The 18,139-nt window shown below is 36.1% G+C and overlaps 1 protein-coding gene across 15 annotated transcripts in view; it reads right to left on the bottom strand.

Moving 5' to 3' along the window:
• Positions 1-18,139, bottom strand: part of TAB2 (TGF-beta activated kinase 1 (MAP3K7) binding protein 2) — a 93,308-nt gene that overhangs the window by 30,311 nt on the left and 44,858 nt on the right. For 13 of the 15 annotated variants that reach the window (XM_016956449.4, XM_009452188.3, XM_054686393.2 and 10 more), the window contains 2 exons: positions 10,657-10,847; positions 1,700-3,200 (listed from right to left, as the gene is read on the bottom strand). In XM_016956449.4, the coding sequence (XP_016811938.1) occupies positions 1,700-3,200; positions 10,657-10,758 (1,603 nt within the window). In that variant the 5' untranslated portion in view covers positions 10,759-10,847. Of the gene's footprint in view, positions 1-1,699; positions 3,201-10,656; positions 10,848-13,575; positions 13,782-18,139 lie in introns of those variants that run through there. The other 2 variants (XM_063813566.1, XM_054686402.1) reach the window with 2 other exon arrangements.

Below are 18,139 nucleotides of genomic sequence, written 5' to 3'. Positions count from 1 at the left end.
ACAATTTCTAGGGCAATTGAAATCACTCATGTACCCCTAAAATGTACACACACAAATACATGCACACGCATACCTAGGATTCACTTTACTTAAGTTTGGGCAGAGCCCTGGGTACTTTATTTTTGAGATAGGGATCTCGATATGTTGCCCACGCTGGAGTGCAGTGGTGCCCTGCAACCTCAAACTTCTGGGCTCAAGCAGTCCTCCCACTTTAGCTTCTGAGAAGCTGGGACTAGAGGCGGGTGCCACTGTGCCCAGCTGATTTTTTAAAGCTCCATGAATGATACTGGAATTCGAAAGGACCACAACCCAGCTTGGACTAAGAATCACTAGTGTAGCTGTTTAAAACATAAAATAAGGCAAAGCAATTAGGACCCCCTAAGAGACTCAGCAGTAAAATCACTATATCAGAAATGTGAAAAAGGATGAGGATATTAGTGACAGTAGGGGCTGCATGCTGCCTGAGGGTGATGTTATAGTATTTTCCAACCTACAGCTGATACATGAAATGATTCACTGCAGATACATATATGACTAAGATATGCCCTTACTCTAAAAGGCTCAGTTCATCTACAAACTGGCATAAATATTCAAGAAAATGAATAACCTCCACCTTCTTATCTAAATGAATTTATTTAACAGTCCTACTGAAAATTATGTAACTTAAGAGGTTAGATAAAACATATGACAGAAATTTCTCTATTTGAATTAATATAGACATAATGTAGTATGCCAATATCAAATAGTCTATTTCAGAAAAGGATAATCAATTGAAAGATTTGAAAATAATGTCCTTATAATTCCATGTAAAAAGAAATATATTAACCAACATTTAAGGGAGAATGAAAGGGACAAATATCAGGAACAAGATTCAAACTTCTCTTTGAGGTAAATTATTCTAATACTTACGCAGTAATAGACTTAATATAAAATAAGACTAAAATGTTGTATTAGAAAAATGAAGAATTTCCCCCCACCCCAGAGAAGGGTCTCACTCTGTTGCCCAGGCTGGGGCAGAGTGGTATGGTCACAGTTCACTCTAACCTTTGAACTCCTGGGCTCAAGCAATCCTCCTACCTCAGTCTACTGAGTAACTGGGACTACAGGTGTGTGCCACCATGCCTGCATAATTTCAAAACCTTTTGTAGAGACGGAGTCTCCATATGTTGCCCCAGCTGGTCTCAAACTCCTGGGCTCAAATGATCCTCCCATCTTGGCCTCCCAAAGCACTGGAATTACAGGCCTGAGCCACCATGCCCAGCCAAGAATTACTTTTTCTTCAAATATCCGGTCAGAGAAGGCAAATTTACCATATTAGTCAAGAGAGTCAACTAGTTGCTTATTAAAACGTATTTCTAGGAATTTTTATTTACAGAAAATTTAAAGAGAAAGTCAGCATCGCCACAGGTATAAGATTAACTGAAAACAAAGTGTTATAAACATTAACAAACCAACTAACCAGATTTGGTTACTCTGAAGAGCTGATAACCCAATTACTCAAACTTCCAGTTTTATAATAATAAAATAAAATTAAAATTAAAATGTATATATATAATACTCTCAAATGTTACAATAACATCATTTGGGGCAATATTTAAACAATGAAAGAACAATGCTAACATCCATTTCTGTTGTGAAATCAAATGCACACCAACAAGCCCAGCATGGAAAACCATCCCACCTTTAGTATTCATATTACCTTGTGTGTAGGCAGCATCATCAGATCCCATACTCAGTTTCCGTGTTTCACTTATTCTATCCACATGTGCTAACGTAGGGTCCGTGAGGTGCTGAATATTCTCGGTTTCTACATAATGATCAGGATGATTAAGTAGATTTGTAAGTTCAAAGGTAGGGGACACCACCCCTGGTGAAACTGCAGGGGGCTTATTGGGAGAAACTGTAATTTTGAAAGTGTATTTCGTATTGGGCTGAGTGACTACCACTCGAGGAGAGGTTGCAGAGTTATTGCCTATTGCTCGACTTTTGGGAGGATGGTGATGAATAAAGGCAGGACCCATGCTCACTTGCCCAGACATGTTCCTGGAGGCAGCAGATGCTCCAGAGTTTGTGGATATGAAGAGTGTGGGCTGATTCCGCATGACCTGTTCATCTCCTGCGGCAGCATTCGCTGAAATATAGACCTTAGGTTGACTACGGGACATCAGCTCATCCGTATTTGGGGGGCTGGCAGCTATGTAAACAGTGGGCTGATTTCTGTTTAAGGTCTGGCTATTGACTGAAGAGGAAGTGCTGGAGGTTCGAGGTCCAGAAGAACGCAGTTTTGAAGAATTATTTCTTTGTGGGGGTTCAAGTTTGATTTCAATCTGGTTTTTTCGAGGTCCTGTTGAAATATTCTGAATGTTATATTGGCTATGGGCAGAAGACTGTGAGCTACCAGATGAATGAATGGTTGGTGGTTGTGAAGTAGTAGGTGAACTGATTGGCATGTAGACATGAGAGGTCTGGTGGCCTTGCTGATTTGGCTGTTGAGATGAGGTATGTGACAGAGGATTAGATGCAGGACAAGTAGTCCAGGGACCAGGCTGTGAAGGCTGATAAACTTGCTGAGGGTTCATGGGATTAAACTGAGATACCCAGCCAGAATGCTGTTGTGTCTGTCGAGTTGTACCACCAGGAGTTGTAATGTAAGGCCTAATATAGATAGAATTTCCCTGTGGACTGTTAAGTACAGGTGGAGGTACACCATGTATGTGCAAAGATGTAGGAGTATTACGACCAGTCTGGATATTTGGGGCTAAAGTTACCATAATGGGATTAAATCTGGGAGTTTGTTGAGAAAGGCTAGATGTTCCTTTGCTGCCTAAGTGAAATCCAAGATGTGGTGCTGAATTTGAAGCACCAGAGGAACTGGACATTCCAAAAACATTAAAGCCTTGAGGAACTTGAGCTGGTGCTGTCTGTGGCTCCTGCTGAAATAGTTCACTATTGGACTGGCCACCTTGAAGTTGTCCATCACTAATGCTGTGCGTTAGAGTCCTACTTCCATTCATCCTACTTCCTTCTCTTCCATGGTGGTAAATGTTCTGTGATTGCAAGTCCAAGTTGAGAGAAGTCATGTGATTGCGCAGACCAGAAATTCCAGAATCATCTGAAAAATTCAAGTCTCCTTCACCATAAAGATATCTTGTACTCTCCTGAGAGAGAACAGCACAGCAGGCATCCAGGTTATTATTATTCTATGAAAACAAAATAAATTGATTGATGTTAACAATCAGAAGCTAATGCTTATATTTGCATCTCTACAAATACATGATTAACAAGTGACTGGCTAATACAATTATAACATATATTTGGATATTTAAATTTGAGAAGTATTTTTATGCAAATGATTGAATTAAAAATCCTCACTACTAATGTAATGGAAAAGCTCTCTCTGACTAACAAAGTGAATCAAATCATTGTTCCACTTTAGCAGCTACAATGGATAAGAGGAGTAAAATGGATTCAGACAGATATAGTAAAATTATAACCTAATTAAAAAGGCAATTTTAATGTTGAACAAAATATAATCATTCAACTTAAGTATATAATACTGTATAATCAAACATTTTTTAAAAAGCTAAATGGAAAAATATTCGATCAATGTTTGATATATAGCACAATGTATCAAGTGCTATACACATTTGTTTAAACTAATAAATGTTTAAAAAGTTACATTTGTAGCATTTAAAGTTCTGAAATTCATACCAGTCATCTCAATCCTTCACACGCTTCCTCTTAACTTGTGTAATCTCTCTCTCTCTGGAGGCTCAAGGTAGCCTCCAGAAGAACTAGCTCCTATCTCTGCCTTTAGATAACATCATAAAAATCTACTCCAGAGGCGGGGGTTGGTGGGGGGGGAACCTCAGATTGTTTTTAAAGAATTCTCAAAAGACACTGACTAACCAGTAGTCATAAATCATCCGCGAAAATGTTTGCCAAACACATACTATATGCATAGCACTGTGAGCCTGTGGAAGAATCAAAGACATATAAAACCAAACTTTTCCCCTAGAAAGGGAGACAAACCACAGATTTCTGAAAAGGTAACATGAGTACATGCCAAATATTAAGTGGCAATGAAGTTCAACAGAGAATTAACATTGTAGGCTACCGAAGAAAGGACTGAGTTAATGAGGAAGGTATGGCCTGATGGTTTTCATAGAATATGTAGAACTTGAACAACAACAACGACAACAACAACAATTCTTGGTGAAGAGAATGGCACGAGTAAAGAAGAACATAAAGGTGAGAATTAAGTAAAAGCATGTTCCAAACAAGATGGCTGGAACAGATCTGGCTGGAGCTAAATATTTCTATTGAAAAAGTTGTTAAACAAATTGTTGCAAAAGCAGATTGGAATTAAATAACGAAGGAGTTTTGAAAAATAAGTCACGCTAGAGTTTGACTGTATGATAAGCAATGAGGAGAGCTACTGAAAGTGGATGAACAGAGAAGTAAAGACACAAAGGGTATTCAGGGAAGAGAAGTCTATTGATACTTAAGATGAATGAAAAGGTGAAAAACCTTTGGCAAGATGAGCAGTTAAAAGACACAAAGTAACGAGCGTTTGATAATGGAAATAAATTTTAAAATAATATAAATTGTCAACACAATTTGGCCACAAGAGAGAAACAATTCAAATAAGCCTGGAAGATTAAGAACCAGACAGAAAGGAGAGTTTTAGACTTAAGAAAGATGAATAACCAAGTTAAAATGTCCACAGGCAGTTTGATATGAGATAAAAATCATATTAAGAAAGAAGTGGACTAAAAAGGCATCTTGATGCCTTGTTAAGGAAATGACAGTTCACATTGTTTCAACAGGTAATATAAAAGGATAGTGAGCAAGGTTTGACTTCCCCCTTCCTAAAACCAACAACTTAAACCTCTCATGGTAGAAAAATCCTTTTATCCTACTAATAACTCTGAATTGATACATACTAATTTTTCAAATAAAGTTGAAAAACTGATCACAATCTTTATCAACGATTCCTATTATAATTAGATCTTATCTTTTGCCAAACCTGATTGGCCCTTTTTGCTTTAAGTTAAATTTATTGCCATTCCAAGTAAATTCTTCTTCCTTCTAAGCCAAAGCCCAGAGACTTTATCTTCCTCTCCCCTCCTCTCTGTCATCATTCTCAATTTAAAATTTACATTCCCTACCAAATCCAATTCCACATTTCCTTTGTAAAAGCTTGATACTCATATTTAGCCTTCTTCTTTAATTCTCTTGAGCGCTCAAAAATTCCTTTAATCCTTTGTAATCTCTGTAATTATTCAATATGTTCATATCAAAAAGCAATATTCTAGCTCAGTTATGCCATAATTTATGTGCACTCAAATTATTTACACTCTACAGACATTACTTTCTTAATAGCAAAACATAAAAGAACTTACAGGGGTTTTATAAGGTTACATTAGGACAAACGGAAATGTACTTTTTATTAAAATTTTTATTTTAGAAAATTTTAAACATATATAAAAGAGAGAGGAAATATGATAAACTCCCACATACTTATCACCCATCTTTGTTCGTTTGATGTATATGCCTCAGCTACTCCCCCTACCAAACTAGATGAAGTCTCAGACATTATCTCGTTTTGATTTGTAAATACTTCAATATGTACTGTAAGAGACAGGACTTCAAAACATAACCACGATGCCATGATCATACCTTAAAATAATCAATTCTTAGCATCACCTAATATTCAAATAGCACTAAATTAAAGCATAAAAATGTCTTTGTACAGTTAGTTTAAATCAGGATCTAAATAAGGCCTACATATTTCATTTGGCTGATAAGCCTTTTAGGTTTCTTCTAATAACCAGCCCCTCCCCTCTTTTAAAATTTTTTCTAGCCATTTGTTTGTTGAGAAAACTTGGTATTTGTGTAGTAGAATTTCCCCTATTCTGGACTGCACCCCGTGGTCAATCAATTTCCCCTGCATTTCATTGTAAACTAGTAGTTATATCTAGGGATGTGATGAAGTCTATGTTTGAATTTTTGGTGACCATCATAGACATCCACTGTCAAATCATACAAGGAGACACAGCAATGTCTGCCTGTCTTTTTGTGATTTTAAAACCGACTGGTAGATTCAGATGTTGTCAGCTTGATCCAACTAATGATTTTTAGCAGCTATTGATGATCACTGCTTAGAAACACTATTTCGTTAGGGGTGCTAAACAGTAATACTGGAATGTCCCAATTATAAGATTTTGGCCAGGCGCAGTGGCTCACACCTGTAATCCCAGCGTTTTGGGAGGCCAAGGCGGGATGATCGCTGGGCCCAGGAGTTTGACACCAGTCTGGGCAACACAGTGAGACCCTGTCTCTAAAAAAAAAATCTTGTTTTTAATTAGCCAGGTATAGTAGTACACCTGCAGCCCCAGCTACTCAGAAGGCTGAAGTAGCAGGATCACTTGAACCCAGGAGGTTGAGGCTGCAGTGAGCCATGATCATCCCACTGCTGCATTCCAGCCTGGGTGAGAGTGAGACCCAGTCTCCAGAAAACATAAAATGGATTTCCTCTTCATTCTTAGCAGCAATTCTTCCTTGAAATGCTTGCTCTCTTCAACTATTTGGTTACATTCTGCACAGAAGAGGCAGGATAAAAAAATTCTTTTCACCAATTTTCAGAATAATAAATTTGGTCCCTAGCAACCTCCAAAGGTGACTATGATTTATTTTTAGTATCATTATAAACTCATGTGTCTTTAATATTTTGATGTGTTTCAATCAGTTTTGGTCATTATGCCCCCTCTTCAAGTTACTGGGAACAGCTTCAAGTTGGCTCCTCGGTATACGACATGAATCCAGTAGTTTTTCAAAGCTTCTCTGCTTTCTGATATGACAAGATGTTCTAGCTTATCATGTACATCTACTCCAGACTTGCAATCAGCCATTTCTCAAAGCAGCCCTGGTTACTTTTAGTGAGAAAGGGTAGAAGACTCTCTTGAAGTGTATCAAAAGGGGTGGGATGTGAGTTTTTAAAAGGTGGAAAATCACTGCTTTTTGGTATATAGCCACAAATCTGCATTCTCCTCAAAGCTATAAAAAGGTCTGAATCATTAATTCCAGTTCCTCTTTCATTTTTCCCCAAACTCCTGCACAGACACAGAGATTACAGATAGTATCAAAGCATATATACCCTATGGCATTCATTCACTCCTTTAACCAACATTTACTGAGCATTCATTAGGCAAGGAGAAAGGAATATGATCGCTGATCGCAAGAATCTCACAGTCTAGTGGAGGAGAATAATGTGAACACAAATGAAATGCAGTCTGGTAGGTGTTATCATAGAAATATGGATAAGGACAATGGGTGAAGGTCATCTGAGAAGGTTCCACTAAGTACATGGCACTTAAATATTAAGTGTTGCATATACTGAATGAACAATACTTAATGCAGTACTTTGAAAGGAAATACCAATTTTAAACTTACAGATTCAATCGTCATGTTAAGAGAATTTAAAAACGGTAAAAAATTAAGTTAAAAAACCAAAGTGAAAACTATGCAATATTTTCATATTCTTCTGAGTTTTCAGATTTAATTACCAAATATAAAAATCAACTTTAAAGATATAAATTACACCTGTTGGTTATAAGTTATCTTACAGAATTCACAGCAGAAGGAAAAGATATGAGTAGTTCCAAAAAGAGGGAACTGTGCAACAGATAAACTTAAGAGAAAAGAGGATAGACACTTTTGTTCTCTCCCTGACAAGCAAGATGTTTAAAAAGAACATGTACACAGAATTGGTAGCATGGCATGATCCTTTACTAATTTTAAAAAGTTCTGAACCAGTATACTGCAGGAAGGATCTGTCAAAAGAACAGAAACCCACCCAACTGAGAAAGGAAGAGCAGCCCCAAAAGAGACGCTGTCATTTAGAGGTAGCTTAATTTGCCCGTTTAAAAATATTGCTCTAAATTTGGGAAAACTTGCACCCCAGTTGAAACCACAGAGGAAGGAGCTCTTCCTATTCCTTTCTTGTCAGATTTCTTGTTATATCAGCTAAAAAGTACATTACCTGGATACCCTAAATTATTATCAACTCACTTTTAAAAAGTGTGGTCTGTTTCAGGCAAGCAAAGTATTTCATTTTAATTAACACCAGGTGTTGGGAAGCATGCTAAGTAGAGGAGTTTGCTTTTGTAAAGCCAGATTAACATAGGGAAGGTGATGTAACTAGATGCCCAAAGGAAATGGAAAACCATTCATTTTTTATTTTTGGGTTAAAGCTTAATTATTTTATTTTTAAATACGTAATTTATTAACACAGATTAAAACCATAAAAAAAAGATACCTGTTGAGAAGTCTGAGTCCTAACTCTGTCCCATCAGGCCTGTTCCCTCTGGCCTACCATGGATAACCATCTTTTATTAACTTTGTTTTTAATTCTTCCAGTATTTCTTTATGCAAACAGAGACAAATACATGGATGTGTAAATATTTATTTGTCTTGCTCTGTCTATATACTCTGCTCTGCATCTTGTTTTTCTTAACACATACCAGAGATTATACTGTAAGAGTACATTAGAGTGCTCTGTTTTTTTTTTGAAAATATTTTAAAGTAATTCTACAAAAGGCTCTATGTTTTACTCCCAGTTAGGGTATTTCAAAATCTCTATACCTGTACTATATGTAGGGAAATGCTCTGGACAGTTCTTTCAATACGAAGTCTACAGAAATTTATCAAAGAACTTACAGTATCTTTCTGTTAGTTTTTTAATAACCTACTGAACAGCATAGCTTTATTTTACCACAAAATTCTCTTTTACTTGAAAAGTTAGGGAGAAGTTACTTGGGTTCTAGGGGGGAGACTATTTTTCCCCACTATCTCCGCTCCTTTCCCACACTTTCTTTTAACTTCTGACTCCATCTTTATTACATGTTTTTATTCTCTCTTTTTTTTTTCACATTCTATATTAACAAATGTAAACTACTGATTCATTTACCAAATATACCTTATGGGCTTTCTGCTGTTGTTATTCCTTTTAGTATTGGCTGCTAACATTTATTGAATACTCATTATGAATCAGTTACCCTACTGGTTGTTTTATCTACATTGTCAAATTTAACTCTCTGTGTAGTTTTTTTTATTCCCACTGTACAGTGGAGGAAATGAAAGTCAGAAAATGAGGGTCAGAGAAGTTAATTAAGTTACTGCTAGCAACTGTCAAAACTTGAACTCAGTTTGGTTCATCACCAAAAGATACGCTCTTAACCATTATACTATAAGAAAAGGCATTGCTGGTGGGAGAATTCCATGCAGCTCAGGATGACCAGAACATAGGGTATGAACAGGAAGGACTGGACAAAGATCAGGGTGTAGAAACAGCCAGGATTCCAGATCACAGACCTTGTATGCCCTAGTCAAGCTATATGAGCTTCATTCAGAAGGGCACAGGGAACAATCAACAGGTTTTAAGTGTGTGAACAGCTCTGCACTCTGGCAGAAGAGGATAGATTGGAGAGACTAAAACTGGGTTAGGTAGAGGCAGGTAGACCAATTAAAAGGTGATAATGGTGATAAGGGTGTGAACAAAATGTAGTCATTATTATAAATTACAGATTTGATAAAAATTTCATATAATTTCAAACTTTAAAAATCACTTCAAGAGTAAATATGCTTGACTGAGCCCCAGATACTTTTTTTTTTTTTTTTTTTTTTTTTGAGATAGGGTCTCTCTCTGTTTCCCAGGCTGGAGTGTAGTGGCGTGATCCCAGCTCACTGCAACCTCTGCCTCCTGGGTTCAAGCAATTCTCGTGCTTCAGTCTCCTGAGTAGCTGGGACCACAGGTGTGGGCTGCCACACCTGGCTAATTTTGGTATTTTCAGTAGAGACAGGGTTTTGCCATGTTGGCCAGGCTGCTCTTGAACTCCTGGCCTTAAGCAATCCACCCGCCTCAACCTCCCAAAGTGCTGGGATTACAGGAGTGAGTCACAGCACATGGCCCCAAATACATTTCTGATACAAAGATTTCCAGTTTAATAAAATAGAAAGGCACAACTATCACTCAATATTTGGAATTGTAAATTTCCAAAACTGTGTATACTAAGAACAATGTACAAATTAGAGGGTGATACTAATTGGAAAACTTACAAATTAAATTTAAAAATATAAAAACAGACTTTTTTCCCCCATTTGGAATTGGGACCTTAGGCATTGTCTAGTCAAACTCTTTTATTTTACAGATTAAAAAAACCTAAAGCACAGAGGGCATATTCTTTATCAGATATGCTTGGGGTGCCCATTTAGGATTATAACCCAAGTTTCCTGACTCCTTAATCATTTTTCTCACTTTCATACTAAGATCTGAAATTAGCTCTCCTGGCAGAACAGGTGGGAGAAAAGTTAAGAAAGCTCACATCTAGTAAGTACAGATATTATCAATGCTTTACATTCAGATCTCATTTAACTCTCACAACTACTCTACAAGTCAAGTATTATCCATACTACAGATGGGTACAGAAAGCTCCATCTTGCTAAAGGCCACATGACTATCAGACACCAAAGTTTATCTCTTTTCATCATAATACACTAACACCAACAAGAAGATAACCTAAAAGAGTTTTTCTTCCAATGTTTAAAAAAATACCAGGTTTGTATTAACAAATTCAGAAATCATTGAACACTGACCTGTAACATGCACCTGGATACAACAACTTCAGGTACTTCAGGGAATTTTTGTCGCAGGTCATGTAAAACCTGAAAATCAATTTGGTGGCTTCCTTGGGCCATTCGTATATTGCCTGATCAGGACTATTTGTACAGTAGGCAATTCTAGGCCTTAGTGGAAATAGTACTCATCTCTTCTGTCCAAGCATTTTCTGTGAAAGAAAGAAAAAAAATTTTAATGAGAACTCATTATAGAAGGAATATTGTTGTGGATTTAAAATTTCAGTACAAAAGAATATGTGCTTTAGCACTTAACATTATGAACTATAAAAATATTTAGACCTAAAATGCTTTCCATATAGTTATACTATCTTTTTAGTATAAACTCTGATGGTAAACTTTTATACTGTCTAACTCTTATGTATTTATATGCTCTATAATGGCTGAGCCAAAAAGCATTCCAGTAAGAAATTACTTTCAAGGTTGTCTTCCCAGATTCTTTTAAAAAGGGAGAAGAAATAGTATCACTGATTTTTTTCTTAATGATTACCCCAAGGTGAGTAATCTAAATTCTTAAATTCTGGATACTGAAAAAATTTGGTACTACAAATGACTCCGTTTTGTCTAAAACTTAATGATTCAAAACCCAATGCATTCAATATTTTGCTTTATCTTTCAAACATACTTAATCCTTAAATGCACAATCAATTCATTCTCAGGAGCTTAGTAGCATTTTATTCCCTCTGCTTCTGTTAAATCAGTATTTTTAAAATACTAATATTTCCCAAGGGGTTTGATTTAATTGGCTGAGGAGTGAGCAGCCTGGGCATATGGAGTTTTAAAAGATCCCAAGGTGATTCTAATGTGTGGTCGAAGTTGAAAACTACCCACCTTATTTTTATTCCTATTGTTTCTAAGGTAAACCATGTTTAATGTTGAAAAATCTTTTGGGGATATAAATAGGAGATAAGTACATTAACCTAAATAAAATATTAAGACATTTAAAATCATGCTATTTGAAAACACCTTTCATTAGGACAAATTTCATAAGAAGACAATCTCTTTAAAACTAATTTCTTATTTGTGGTATTTCTCTTTTTAACCTCGTTAACATAAGCCTAAAAATACAGGTCTATATATTCATGAATGTAGAAACTGGGTCTCTTTTATTATTGTATATCTAGCATTTTATGAACAGTCTTCAGCATAAGAGTAGATATTTAAAATAGTTTTGAGTAGATTTATAGAACTCCTCAGTGCTCAATAAAATAAGTGCTCACTTATATAGTAATAAGCCTTTTAGTTTTTTATCATCACTTGATTAAATTGTACTTAATTATTTTATCTATGTGGCTTTAGCTTAGTTACATCTCATGGATAAAATCACTGCCAACATCAAGTTATTTGCATTGTAGATTTTCCAAAAGTATTTCTGTGTAAACACACACACACACACACACACACACACACAAATTTTCGCATTCAAAAGTAGTGTTTCTATAAATGGGTTGCAGGAGAGAAAGTACTAGAAATTAGTAAAGGACATTTAAAATAATTTAAGTGGCGACAATCATGCTATAGAACTGCTCATTTTAAGGAAGCCTTCCTTGACTCCTCTCTATCAGCTCATTTCTCCCTCTTCCCCCAATTTTGGGCTAAAACTCCTGGAAAGGGTTGTTTATACGTAAGTGTCTTCCCTTCCTCCCTCCCTTCTAATCTCTTTTAACCTACCCCACTCAGGCTTTCATAGTTTTTCTCCACTGAAACTACACTTATCAAAGCCACTATACACTTTCAGTTTATGAAACCCAATGGTGAGTTCTCAGTCCTCAACTTACTAGATCTCTCTGTAGCTCAGGACCCATTCAACCACTACTCCCTCATTCTTTAAACAATTTCTTCATGCGGCTTCTGAGGTTTATACTCTTCTGGCTTTCCTTCTACTTACTGGCAGATTCTTCTCAGTTTACTTTGCTGGATCCTTTTCCTTTTCTGGACATCTGAATGTTGGTGGCTGGTAGAGTTCAGATCTATGGTTTCCTTTCAACTATATCTACATTCATCTTCAAGGTAATTTCATTCAAATATATTGCTTTAAATAATATCTATATACTGGGGCTTGGCAAATTATTATCTCCATCTCCAATCTCTTCCTTGAGACTAACATATCCAACTGGCTAACTGACATCTCCTTTTGTGTATCAACTTATTTCAAGCTCAGTATGTCCAAAATCAAACTCTTAATTCCTCCCCCATCCAAATCAATCCTTTCCCAGTCTTTTCCATGTCAGTAAATGGTACCACCATTCATCCAGTTGGTCTCTCATCCCACATCTAATCTACCATCAAGACTTCTTGGCTTATATACAAAAAGTATTCTTAATCTAACCAATTTTTCCCACTTGTTACTGCTCTTGTCCAAGCCACCATCATAATTCATCTAGACTACTACTGCAAAGGCCTCAATAGGTCTCCTCCCCACCTTCCTTCTTTTTGCCAACATACCACTTCTTCCCGTCCCCAGTATTTTCTTTACTGAGCGGCGTGATCTTTGTGAAAAGTAAATCAGAGTCATCACCTTCCCTGTTCAAAATGCAATGTAACAAAGCCCCTGGCTATCTACCACCCCTCTAACTTCATCTTCTACCCTCTCCTTGTTCCCTCAATTCAAAATGGCAGTCTGGTGATTTCTCAAAGAAGTCACTCTTGTTCTTCCCTTAGGGCTATCGGATTTGCTGCTCCTTTACTACTGGAACAGTTTTCCCTTAGATCCACCTGCATGGTTCCCTTCTCTTATGTCATTAAGAATGTTGATCAAATGTCACTTCTTCAGAGACAGTTTCCCTGACCAATCCCTCTATCTAAATAATGCCATAACTCTTCCCCATCTCCCACCATTGCACCCTCATACTGCTTTTATTTCATAACATGTATCAATACCTGAGATATATTTTATTATCTCTCCATCCCCAAAACATTAGCCCCACGGGATCAAGGACTCTGAAGTTCACTGTTCTATCTCCAGGATCTGGATCATTCCTGGCTCACAGAAGATGCAACACATTTGTTGAATAAAATGAATATTTTATTATAAGGTTTCTTTATAGTTTCCTTCTATAAGGCTTCCAAAACATATTTCAAATGATCTAGATTTGAAAAAAAAATTTATACACAATTTGAGGGAGAGGCAAATAGTCTGATTGAGACATTTTTATTATTTAAAGGAGGATGAACCATGAAAACAAATTTCAACGTATTTCATTATTAAAACATACACTGAAATCTCTCACCATACTTGCCTGCTTTTCTAATAAAGACTATCACCTACACAAATGATAACATTCTTCAATTGTACAATTTTATTTTATGGGTTCTACTTCCTGTGATGGCTGAGTAACGCCTACCAGACCAAATCTTTCATGAATAACAACTATAAGCAGTAGAAATGCATAAAAAACTACCTGAAGGAGGAAGAAACAAATTGGTGGAGGGAAGAAAAAGGGGTCAGCACTTGGAAGAAGGAAACAGCAAGGGTAACTTTCCATTTTTTAATGGCTTTTACTCAGAGAGCAGGTCCCAGTTAGTTTGGGTAGCTAAAACTCAGATAAAAAAACTGCAGTCTTACTTGCTTGATGAACCAAAGGACAGACAATGGCATGATCACAACAGCTGAAAGCTTAGTGAGTAAATCACAGGAAGGAGAGAACCACAAAGAGGAGGTCCTAAATTCTGTGTATAAACTCTGTATTTATCTTTGATCTCCAAACTATACATATGTGCGACAGATTCCATTCAAGCAGCAAGGCTAAGGTTAAAATAACTGAACTGCGATTTCAGAGCTTATACTTTAAGTGTAGTCAAGTTATCTGGCTTGAAACAGATAACAAACCAAACATCAATACTCACTGGAGGAATACAGAATCCAGAATCTCTACATGGCATTCATAATGTTCTAAATAAAATCCAAAATTGTTACACATAAACAGAAAAAAACTGACCCATACTCAAGAGAAAAGGCAACCAATGGACACAAAGCCCAAGATGAGCCAGCTGCTAGAATTAGCACATAAGTATTTTAAAGCATCTATTTTAACTATGCTGAAGGATTTAAGCGCAAATATGCCTGGAACTCTCAGCAAAGAAATGGAAATTATACATATATAAAGCAAATAAAAATTTAAGAACTAAAAAATAAAATAACTGAAAAAAATTCACTGGGTAGACTTAACCATGGATGGGAAATGACAGTCAGTGAACTTGAAGACAAAGCAATAGAAATTATCCAATCTGAAGGATGAATAGAAAAGTGACTGTGGGCGAGGGGGAGGAGAGAAACAGAACCTTAGGGACCTGTGGCAAGGTACCATAACATACTTGTAATTGGAGATTCAGAAGGAAAGGGGAGAAAGAATGAGGTAGAAAAAAAATTTGAAGAAATTATGGCTAAAAGTTTTGTTAGTAAAATATATAAATTTACAGATTTAAAATATCAGCAAATCCCGAATAGAAAAAAACAAAGACTACACATAGGCACAAGATAGTCAAACTCCTGAAAACCAAAAAGAAAATCTTGAAAACAGCCAAAGAAACAGAATGACAATAATTTAAATGATGACTTCTCATCGGAAACAATGGAGGCATCAGAAGACAGTGAAATGACATAAGTGCTGAAAGAGGAAAAAACCAAACTGTCAATCAACCCACATACTACATCCAGCAAAAGTAAACTTTAAGAGTGAAAGCAATATAACTATTTGAAAATGTAGCCTTTGTGGAGCAGTAAGTCATTTGTAAGGACAACCCAAACACATTACTGAAACAATTGGTATTTACTTAATTTCAAAACAAAAACCAAGAAATATCTTATAAATTTACTCTGTAAAATTATTTCTCATAATAAACAGACACATTTCCTATGTTAAGATGCAAAATAAACCCTCTCCTGAGAAAAAGAATAAAGAAATCATACTTTATGAAATGTTTGCAGCAATAGGTATAAAGTTCTGGCATCTAAACTTCCACCAGCTAAAATGATCTAGGAGGGTTAATTCCTTCTAAATAGTAGCAGAGTATATACAGCACTACAAAACATAAGTAGACATATTGGAACGGTTTATAAAATGTGCCATATTCTTTCCTTTCTTAAAGATTATGTAAACAATTTTTGATTTCTTAGTAACTATTACAGCAAAGAGTACTAGGCACTGGTTAATGGCTCACTCAGACTGCAAGTTATGCTTCATATTCAGTGCAGTTTATCATAGTGGATGTTTCTAGGACTATAAGAGTATACAAAAGCTAACTGTTTAAACACGAGACCACGTCTCCAGATTAAAAAAACAAACAGAAACAAAGAATGCAACTGGATATATAGGTCTTATGAAAATCTGGGCATTTATGAGGCAACTAGATAAGAGTATTTAAAACTGGGACTATCATCATCTATTTATCTACCAACCATACATTGAATGAGTGCCTAGTATGCAGGAGATACCATGCTGGAGATAGTACAAGTATTAGAGTCAATGTCCTTGCCCTGCAGATCACAGAAATTGCTAGGTTAAAGGCACATAAATACACGTTTATAATTTAGATAACTATTTTAACTTGCTCATTATTTTGTCTTCTGTCTACCTCTTCTGCACTCGGTCTGCTGCCTGCCATCTCGCTTGTGGCTATCACAGCCACTGTTTTTCTCTTTCACATCATTCCAAAGCAGAGCATGGGAGCATGGTACATTAGAAAAAACTGTAGAGAGCAAAGATCAAGCAAAATAGGTAGGGCCCAAATCATGAAGTGCCTTATAGGCCATTAACATTTGGGGATTTTATCTTAAGAACAATGGGAAGCCGATGAAGGATTTAAAGCTCAGAGGTGGGAAAGGTGACATGATCAAGAAATCATGTGCGTATAAAAAACGGCTATTGTATGGAAAAAGGGTAAAAGAATATATGAGAAGACCAGTCAGAAAACCACTGCTGTAGTTCAGCCAGGAAATGGTAATAGCCTGTACTGTGGATAGCAATGGAGACTAGGTAGAGAGAAGTGGAAGACCTTAAGGGATATTTAGGAAGTAAAAATGTACAGAAATTTGGTGATGGATTAGAAATTGGGGCAAAAGCGAAGGAGGTGTCAAAGTTGATTTCTGATTTGCTCAACTGGATAGTGGTCTCATCTCTGAATTAGGAAACAATGGGAAAAATCAAAGAGTACAAACAAAGAGAAGGATTACAGGTTTGTTTCTGAACCTGTGGAATCTAGGATACCTGTAAAACATCCAAATAGAGATATCATACAGGGAGTTGTGATATATGGGTCTAGCGTTCAAAGGACAGATCTGACCTGCAGAGAAAAATGTGAGGTGCATCTGTGGTACTGGCGTTAATTAAAACCTGAGTGTGAATGAGAAAATCCTACCATATAATTTAAATATATCATTAGTTATATTATGGATAAAACATTATATAGTAATTATTAATTTTTTCACAATGGTCAACATTCTATCCTCAAAAAAACTGAAGAGCATGTTTAAAGATGGATTTTCAAACATCTTAATGAATTTTTTGTTCAGAAAATATTTTACTGTGGCATTATCCTGTAATGAAACTTTAAAAAATGTTTAAGAAAGAAAACATGTAAACAGTTTAAAAAGCCAGCAAGTGCTATGAAGCTCATTAGGGAAACTTTCCCTGCCTCATGCCTCTACACCTTTGATTCCTACTCTGTAGAGGTAACCATGGTCAAGACTGAGCTGTTTCTCCACATTCCTACCTACTGTTGGAGGTGAGGCCTGGTGGTGAATGAATCATGGGGGCAAATTTCTCATAAATGGTTTAGTGCCATTTATGAGAAAATAAAGATTTAGCTTTAGAACTCAGTGCCTACCCCATATATATATATATATACACACACCATACTTCTCCACTGCTATACTCCTTAGCCCAGTTACTTATTTTACAATTTTTGTTTAATCAATATTCAATGTTTATATTACATTTCCCCCCTATAAATACTGTTAGCTTAGATACTTAGTCAATAATAAGGGATGGACTAAATCTCCAAAGTCCCTTCCTGTAGTGGTATTTAGGGAAGAAAAGTATAATTTTAATTTAAAAACCTATAGAATATTAATCATTTGTGACCAAAGCTGGTATTCAACCAAGTCTGATAAAATAACAAAGCTCTTGCAATTCTAACACTAGGGAAAATGGGGAGAAATGGGAGGGAGGGGACAAGGGAGAAACATTACTATTGTACTTAAGTTATAGATTTAGATTAGATGAATTATTTTCTAGAAAACAAGCTGCCTTGATATTAAAAACAAAACAACACCTCAAAACAATGACTATAAAAATATGGCAAAGTCTGTCAAAGATTGAAGTTAACTGCTCTTGACTAGTTTCCCCTTCCCAGTACACCAAGCCAGATGGGATAGTTTTCTAAAACTTTCCAAAAAAAGGTAATTTTTGTGTAATTTAAATTGTTCCAAAGTCCAGACAAATTT

Source organism: Pan troglodytes, chromosome 5, assembly GCF_028858775.2.
Source record: "Pan troglodytes isolate AG18354 chromosome 5, NHGRI_mPanTro3-v2.0_pri, whole genome shotgun sequence".
Taxonomy (NCBI): Eukaryota; Metazoa; Chordata; class Mammalia; order Primates; family Hominidae; genus Pan; species Pan troglodytes.
Note: the sequence above shows the minus strand (reverse complement) of the source record. Positions and strands in the feature narration are given on the sequence as shown.